The following is a 9,361-nucleotide window of genomic DNA, read 5'->3' as shown; positions in this document are numbered from 1 at the left end:
GTGTGTGTGTGTGTGTGTGTGTGTGTGTGTGTGTGTGTGTGTGTAAAATCTTCCTTCACCTATCTTTTAACTTTCATTGTTTCTGCAGATTAAATCCTTTTTTTTACATTGATAGACAAAACAAAGCACATTGCAATTAAAACCATGTGTGAGACAAATAATGTATTATCCACTCCCTCTTCCCACTCTCTCCGTACAAGATCAAGCAAGGGAATAGTCACACAGAAGAATAGTTTCAACAATTAGTCATATGTGTGTGGAGGCCAACATAAAATATTCCAGCTGAAAGGATATTATAATAGTTCAAACACAGTCTGGACCTCCCTCTGTTTCTGCTCTTCTTGTACTTTCCTCCCTTTTCTCTTACTCCATCTGTCCCTGCAGGTAGGGTAATGCATGCTATGCCCAGGGGTGAAAGGAAAACTTATCCAGAGTCATTAAAAAAATGAATTGCTATTGGCAATGAGCTTAATCACTCAGTGAAACATTTGGGTGCAGTAAAACATCCTGTGTGGAGGCCCTCCAGCCAACTAGTTTGATTTATGACTTTTTCCCCCCCATCGTACAGCATCTGTAGGGGGATAGCTAGCGATAGATGACCCTGACAAACAGATGCGTAACATCGCATGTCTCAGCAGTACTACACCATCTCTTCACTGCTAGCATTTTAAGTTGTTCGGCTTCGCTGGTGAGCTCTGTTCCTCTCTGTGCTTTTAGTTTCTAGCAGCAGCCCACATTGCCTGTGTAGAACAGAATGAGAAACATGAAGGGGGCTTTTGTGTGTGTTAAGTGTGCAGGTATATATGTGTGCCTATGTGTGTGTTGCTGTACTGTAGGTGTGCTGGATTGCAACACTGTGTAGGTAGACAGAGGATGTGACAGACAAATCTCTGTGGCCATGCATCAGGAGTACTAAGGACTGTGTTTGTGTCCATCACATTCATGTGTGTTGTATCCTGTTTGTTCTTTATGTGGTGGCAGGGAAATGCCATTTCTCCTTTGTTTGAGAATGTTTTGAATTTGATCAGTCACATGAATCTATTCAAAGTCATCTCTGCATACTGACCTTATAATGGAGGTGGTTGCCAAGCAATTACATGCCTTGCCTTCTCTCAGGCTGAACAAAGGGAAACAAGCCTTGTGTTTTAAACGGATGAGCAGTGAAAAGGTACTCAGCCCCTATTTTACCATATCTAGCTGGAAAGCTGACTGAACTGGGATTTATCACATTTTTGCAGAGACTCAGAAATGCACTTAGACACAAAATGACACGCATGCATACAGTACATCAGCAGGGAAATACAAAAGCACTCATATACATACACAGGCTGCTGTCCTCTGTTTTGTGTCTGATTGATTTGCTACTTTTAGCAGATTCAATTTCTGAGTGTACAACTGTCGGCAAACAAATTGGGCTTCATCATTTCAAGTGCGGATATTTTGCCACTATTTGGTCGGCATGTTGCAATTTGAGAATGGCTGTTGTGACATAAAACTGTTTTTGTAATGAGCCCAGGACATGGAGTGATGTTGTTGTATTCGATAAATGTGTCCATTGTGTCTCCTCAGGATTTGCTCATAGAAGGATAATTACTTTATTGATCAATAGAAACAGTAGGCATTCAAAAAAAGCACAACTTAAGATATTAAACATAAGACAATATTGGTATATTGTGAGACATTACATTCCTGAGCTGCCTCCCCAGTGACGGAAAAACCTCTGATTGCTGTTTTTGATTAGTTCAACTCTTAAGCTTACTGACGAAGCAAACAGACTGGTTCTCCTTTCTCTTTTTACTCCTTCCTTCCTCAATCACACTATGCCTAACCTCACATCCTCAGTTGCCAAAGATTGTCAGGGGACCAAGAGGTTGACTTAGAGCTGTCTGCTAGCTGGCTTCTTGCAGTGCAAAACAAATAACTTCATATCTCTGTCCCTGCAGGAAATGCTATTCAGGCCTTCGGTTACGGGATGGACAACATGCAGAACAAAAATGTGTCCGTCCCTGGTCCCTCAGCAACTACGAAAACGGGGTCAGACTGGTCAACAGGCATCTCAGAACCACCCTTTGACACCATCCCAAAGGTAATAGGTTTGCATTGATTGTTTCATTTCTGGGATATTGCAAATGCCAGAGGTGCTCTTTTCGACATTGAAAGCATTGTTGTAGCAGCAAACAACTAGTTTATATGTAAATGTGAAGTAAAGTCTACCTTAGCAGATCATGAAGACATTATGTGTGTGTGTGTGTGTGTGTGTGTGTGTGTGTGTGTGTGTGTGTGCGTGTTGTAATCTGATATTCTCCTTGCTTTGTTGACTAGCAGGGCCCCACGCGTGCTGTTAGTGCATGTTCATGTATGTGAGCGTGCCCCACTGGTTAGCTCGTGGCCGCACTGATACAGCGGTTATAGCTGATAATGCCAACTGACATCGTCATTGTGGAAGCTTAGCTCCCACCCTCTAGTTCCCCCTAAGGTGACACTGTTGGCTCTGCCAGCACTTTTGCCGCAGTTTGCACTGTTATCGCTGTCAGCATCGTTAGCTGCAACCTGTCGGTTTAGCTGTCGCCATGTATAGAGCCGGCAATACAAATGCTCCCAAACTTGTTTAGCACCTTTCAATTCATATGCATATTTTATTTGTTGTTGTTGTTGTTGTTGTTGTTGTTGCAGCACAAATATATTCATACATTTTCCAAAAGTTTCCAGCAACTTCCTTGCATAAATTTGTTAAAATTAACAAGAAGACAAGAAGCACCACAAAAACACTTCTCCTCTCTGAAAGGAGGATTTTGTACAGAGGCAAAATCACAAAGCTCAACACACTGCACCATTCACATTTACATCACATTCAATCTCTATGCTTGTTAAGGCAATTGGCACATCAGAAGAGACCCTTTATGATAACACAGTTCATGCTACACCCAAGATGATGACATTTGGTTGAAATATATATTTCTCTCTCATACAATGAAATAGTGAACTAAATGGGAGGTGGAGGTTTTAATCTGGATTAGAGGTTCTAAAATACTGGCTCAGGGCCTGTACTCTGCTCAATGCTGACTCCTCTGAAGACTGCAGTGAACTCCGCTATAACTGGGTTCACCGTCAAGATGAGAAAAACATCATTCTTTGCTTTGATGCAAGAATGCACACGCTTTTGTCTTTAGAACCTTTCTTAAATAACCCTTGAATAAAATGTGAAAATGACCGGACCGTATTGTCCGCCAAAGACTCTCTCTCTCTCTCTCTCTCTCTCTCTCTCTCTCTCTCTCTCTCTCTTGAACAGGTCAGAAGTTTTCACTGCACTTTGGGGCAAAGGAGATGTTTTTTTCTTCTTCTTTTTTTTAATCTTGCTGTTGAGTTTGATTAGTTTTCACAATATTGTTCTGTTTTTACAGATGTATTTGAGAAGTGCCGTGCAGCCTGCTGGTGTAGGACTAATGATGTTTTTCACCTTTGCAGGAGACCCAGTTACCAAGCTAAGCTGAAGTAGACACTAAAGCTGTCCTTTGTAAAACCTTCTGCAGTCGCCGCTGATGTTATTGTAAAAGTCATTTTTCAGTGACTATTACAGATATACACAAAATCGAAGCAGCGTGCAATGTTTATGAATGCAAATTTGCATGCTGAATGAATGAGTCCCATTAAGACATCTATTTTGAGTAGTTCCAGGGGCTTTCACAGCCATTAAATAGTCACACTGCACCCAAGACATACAGCATTGTACTTACGCAGAAACCCTCATTGTTGTGAAGACAGCAAATTAAAACCTTAAAAATGTTGCGAAGAGGAGAATTAATGAATAAGCACCTCTGATAACAATAACAGTGTGTATGTTTGGGAAAGGTGTTGGAGAGAGAGAGAGAGCGAGGTTGGCGGGGAGGCAATAGATGGTGGATTTCTCCAAAGGTGTTGTGTGTATGTCAGTATTGATGCACCGCTCTGTGCCTGTCTCACTGCAGCGTGGTGTTTAATTTATTGTAAAAATGGTAATTAGGAAACAATAAGACGTGTGATTATTCAAGCAGGAAGTTTATAATTAGAGAGGGAGCTGGTAGGGACATTTTGGGCCGCTCTGCGCTCTCAGACAACTATGCCTGGCAATTAAAACTTGTCAAATTTCCATGGCGGATGAATTGAAGGAGTGTTGTTATGTATGGAGTCCTCTTGGCAGAAGACTGTCTGTCCAAGGCCGTAAATCTCATGGCAGCCAGCGTGGGCCCCACACTAGCACACACACACACACTTACATGCACACATGTGTACAAGTATAGCCTAGGTAATAGAATACATCATGTTTGTGATAGACGGATGGATGATCGATCGACCATGACACTAAAGGACACCCTATAATATGAAGCACAGTTAGAGAAGAGCTGCCATAGGAGAATCTGCGGTCCGTGACTAAGCCTGTTCATGTCAGTCATACTGCTCCCTCATAGTGTATAGAGTATTTTCACCTAATTTAGATGCATCATTTTATAAATGTCACTGCCAGTGGTTGTGGGCTTTATCCCATACTCAGTGAGTAAACATGTGAGCTGAAGCTTGGTCCTTTGAGCATTGGTAGCCATCACAAGTATTGCTGTGTTGATATGGAGAAAAACAATATGTTTGCCGTACACGAACATGTTTCTGAGGGATATTGTAAACCTTCCAATGGGTCGGTGTCTCACAGATAAGATGGATGTTGTGTGTCTTTTGAAATCCCAGTTTGAATTTCAAGGACATTTAAAGCAGAGTCTTGAACAAGGAATTGTTTAAGTTGAACTGTTCATTTTTACTGCATTTCAAGTTTAGTTTAACATGTAATACAAACCAACCTCTGTATGTGTAACACCCCCTGTCATCCGAGTTCCCACACTGTCACTGCCATGTGTTGATTTTCAGCTAAATTGAATGAAATTGATTGTGGACAGAAACCGCGCATGCTGAGTGCTACTCGATTACTTGCCTCAGGAAACGCAGCCTTGCACTGTAAATTTGACAATGTGCTGATTGATAATGAAAACTCTCGTTGCCTACATGTGTACTAACCTGTTCATTGACAAGTGGGAAACTTTCTTATCAACAGTTTGAATAAATACTCCTGGCGGTTTCCATCATCTCTCTCGTGCGTGTGTTAAAGCGTCAGTAAATAAGTGCGTGTTTTGACATTGTCTGTGGTCCGTCACGGTGTATGCATTTGTATGCATGTGTTTGTGCTTTTAACAGTGTGTTTATGTGTGTGTGTACCTTCTCACAAGCCTGCGTGTGTGTGGATATTGGCTGCAGCCGGAGATCTGGACTCATGTCAACAGGCTGCTGTCACACATCACTGCCCTTGCTAATTAATTGGCTTTTAGTCGCGGATGTGTTTGGTGCATTGTCAAGCTACCCATGGCTCCCCCCCCCCTCCCCCTTTTTTGGCAAATGTCATTTAACCATTTCTTTGTAGAGCAGGAATTCACTAGCCCAGGTACTGTGATAACTGCAGCTATTTTCGATACCCCTCTTTTCCCTCCCTCCTTCTTCCTTCTTCCTCTTAACAGGAAAAATATGGCGTCCTGTAAATACAAAACACAATTTTCTTGTTGATATGTTGCCTTGTTCTATTGGAAAATGAGATGCTGGTAGATATCATTGGAGTAAATGTTTTTTCCTGTGCACAGGGAAATGGACCAAAGTGCAATCTCTGCAAAGTAAAGATGAGTTGAGGGGATGGAGGTGGAGGAGGAGGAGGAGGAGGAGGAGAAATGTTTCATGTTCCTTGTGATGTGCCTCTGTATTGCTGTGCTGGACTGAAAATGGTGCCTCCGCAAATTGAGCGAGACTACTTTAACTTCGAGGCAAATGGTTATGCTTTGTGTAACAACAATCTGAGAAAATTTAAAAAGTATTAAAATGCTAACAATTTTATGGAAAAGCACACAATAAGGCAATTGTGTATGTGACAGTGGAACTCTGGAGGCCATGGAGTTTAATATTTGGACTGTTGTGTTGCCCCTGCTCTCATTATGTGAACAGTGTAGTAAACTGCACTTCTCCCTCTCTGTTTGCACTCTGTACATACGTTTTATTTTCTCTGGTGCATAAGAATAAACACTGTTGTGTTTTGATTGTGCACAGTCAAACTCAGTACAAGGGGTCTTGCAAATGTTTTGTTCGGCTTCTGCTTGCTGTAATTTTTGCCTTATGAAAAATTTAAAGAAATCTACGGCTTCTGTAGAGTGTGTTTGGCTTTGTAGCATGTTCTTGTAAATAAAGTCTGTAATGATAGCTTTAAAAACTGTTTAGAGACTTGCTGGCAGAACCTAAAAGAGTCTAAGAAAAAAGAAAAAGTCCTCACAAGAAGCTTTCCTTTGTTGCCAACTTGTTTAAGAAGCAGAGAGCAGTCTAAGCAGGGGATTGAAATGTACTTCACATATCAAAACATTTGGTGGATCAAACACTTAATGTTCCTGCCAAAGTGGATCTGCCATGGATCCATGTAATGTCTCACTCTTACTCTGACTTTCTGACTCTTTGGTTCTCGTCTTCTCCTCAGCTCTGACCCTGTCTGTCTCACCTCCCTCCTGTCGCCTCCTACTCCTACATCAAATGCCAGAACAAGAAGCAACACAAGTGTCTGACTCATGTCTAACCTTTATACATCTCTCTCCCTTTGTGTGTCCCTCTATCTGCCCAGTACACTGAACCAGGAGACGGTGACCTGGGCAAAACCCGAGGCCTGCCAGAGGATCACTCTGCCTGTCTGTGTGCCAATGTCTGGGCACTGCTTCCCAGCCTGGTGTTGGCTCTGGTCCTGGCCCAGCATGCCTTATAGAAGTGCCAGGAGGAGAAAAAGAGGTCATCCACCCACAAGCTGATCCCAAAAGCAGAAGGTGTTATTTCTGAGACTGAAGGCTGAATCTCTGGGCAGTTGACAAAAATGGTATTTAGGAAAGCGAAAAAAAAAAAAAGGGAGGAAAATATTGAAATTTTACAATTGTGAATTTGTTGTTTATTTGATGTAATGTTTGGACGGACCACAACTGTGATAAAGCACATGGCCTGAAAAAGGACCCTTGGTAGGAGAGGCCATGAAGGCCATTTCTTTGGGAACGACTCTCCCTCAGACTGAGACACAAAATCCTGGAGGACTGAAGCTGATCATTTTCAATGCTTGCGCTTTTCTCACCAGAGGAGGGAGAGAGGGAATGAACAAGATAATTAAAAGAAGACAGGATTGACAGAAAAGAAATTGTTGAAGAGAGAAAAGGAATGAGCAGGAGGTAAATGGGGTAGAGTTAAAGCGAAAGGACAAAGAGAGAGAGAAAGAGACATATTTCTGCTATCAGTCATACTTTTTTGTCCTGATTTGGTTCTCGACTTAATCTTCTCCTGGATGAACAGACCACAAATTTAGGGGTGGGGATGGGGGATGATTACATTCTGTCTCTTCAACACTACTCTAAACTCTAAACTGTAAAGCCTACTCAGTGTTCTAAGTGTTGGTATAGTATCCGTGACCATAATCAATCTACCGTAAAGCTCTTTCATTTGGGTGCCACAGTATACTTTTTTAGCAGGCGGCGAAAAGAACAAAAGATGGCGACGTCACCAGTTAACGGTCCTTTGGTCATTTGAAATGTTGTTAATGACTGCAGGTGTGCACCATAGGTCCACCTGCACATGTGTATATTTCTGTCTCTATGTATATAATAAACACTTTTTTTTCTTTCATTCAACCAAATGATATCTACGGTACCTTGAATGGACATGACTGTACGCTAAGATGACTCTGTATTGGTACTAATGGTCGGTCTTCATTATCTGCGTTTATATTTGTCGATAAAGGTTTGATCACAAAGAATGTATACAGGGATGAGATTAAACAAGCTCAAACTGCTTGGAAAGCCATAACCTGTGTGTGAGTATCATACTGTGTTCACTGAGTGTGTGTGTGGAAAGTTATTACAATGTGTGAGCATCGATGTTTCAACGGAGGTGAAAAGTAGCTTATAAGGAAATGTTTAAATTGCCAGTGCGGGGGTTCGTTCGGCCCCCTCAGAGAGAAGAGGTTATGATGCATAGTGTAATTACCTGTGTTGTTGTTTTTTAAGAGTCAGGACAGCCATCGCTTTTTAGAGTCCTTGTTATATAGTATTCTAAAGGTCTTGTTCTTAATTCAATTACATATATCACCACATCTATTTACTGAAAAAAATAAAGTTGAAAAAATGCCCTCCAAGAAATACATTTTCCTATAAGGCTTTCTCCAAAACAATGGGAAAATGCACAAATTGTTATTATCAAATAAAAATCAAACGGAATATTCACCTTCAATCCATATTTGTTAGCCTTTCAAAAACAACATTAACACTGCGGTCAGAAATCAGATTGCTCTTGAGCTTGCCGCACACAAAGGGAGGCAAACTCCAAAGAGCGATACTCACTAAAGAAAGTTGATTTAACAAAAATAGACTGACTCATATAATTCTGCTCAATCAATTCATTCAAATCAAACATTTTGTTTGAAAAATGTTTTTTAAGGTGACGTCACAAAGATCTGCCCACCACCACCTCTAAAGCTCACCAATAACACACAATGTCTTGTTTGTGGTGTAAAAATCTAATTTTAGGGGCGACAAAAATGAACTTCTTACAGGATCAGTCAACTACGGTGAATACTCAAAGGCCTCATATTGAATAAAATATTGGCTGTAACCATTTGTCTTGTCCACACGTGATGGGATCCCCCGTCCTGTGGACTTTGCTCCCTAATGCTGGAAAGAAATCTCTTCTTGCTCAGCGCCGATAGCGACAAATATATTCTTCAATGTACATATAGGCATGTGAGTGTCATATTACAAGTCTTAACCTAACCCTCCTGACTGAATCGCTTCACACGGGCATATATTTTATAGCCAGATGTATTTTTGTATGTTTATACATACATCATATTTTCCTTGCAGTGAATGAATGTTGACTGTTGCTGAAGCACAGTCAGTGTTTCCACCAAAATGTTTATGTCTTCAGGCGGTACATCAAATATGATGTTGTGTCACATAATTGCATACTACTGAACCAAACAGCTTTATGTTGCTGGCTTATTTAGGAAAAAAAGGTTTACAATCTGTCACGGGAACAGATGTCAAATGAAACTCAATTTGTTATTGTTAACAGTAGTTGCACCATACACAGTGAGGTCTGGCATAAATTACAAGGATTTTCAAAATCGGTGTGTTTACTGTTCCGGGCTTCTGAGTAGATGAAATGTCAAACACTTGTATGATTTTTCATTGAGAGCGCCAAATTCAACAAATTTGAAAAGTGACAATGTGTTTAATGTTTTGGCTTGGTCTTGTTAATATATAGGTATATATACAGTATATAT

At 41.0% G+C, this 9,361-nt stretch overlaps 1 protein-coding gene across 1 annotated transcript in view; it reads left to right on the top strand.

Annotated features, from left to right (window-relative positions):
- The window catches only part of LOC116384445 (GDNF family receptor alpha-2-like), a 43,243-nt gene extending 35,028 nt beyond the window's left edge, over positions 1–8,215 (top strand). Inside the window, exons 7-8 of the mRNA XM_031849101.1 lie at positions 1,944–2,086; positions 6,671–8,215. Of these exons, the coding sequence (XP_031704961.1) occupies positions 1,944–2,086; positions 6,671–6,808 (281 nt within the window). The 3' untranslated portion in view covers positions 6,809–8,215. The remainder of the gene's footprint in view (positions 1–1,943; positions 2,087–6,670) is intronic.
- Positions 8,216–9,361: the final 1,146 nt, after the last annotated feature.

This window comes from Anarrhichthys ocellatus, unplaced genomic scaffold (genome assembly GCF_004355925.1).
Source record: "Anarrhichthys ocellatus isolate YVR2014 unplaced genomic scaffold, GSC_Weel_1.0 scaffold9, whole genome shotgun sequence".
In the NCBI taxonomy this organism is placed as follows: Eukaryota; Metazoa; Chordata; class Actinopteri; order Perciformes; family Anarhichadidae; genus Anarrhichthys; species Anarrhichthys ocellatus.
The sequence above is the reverse complement of the archived record's forward strand: the minus strand, read 5'-3'. Positions and strand labels throughout refer to the sequence as shown.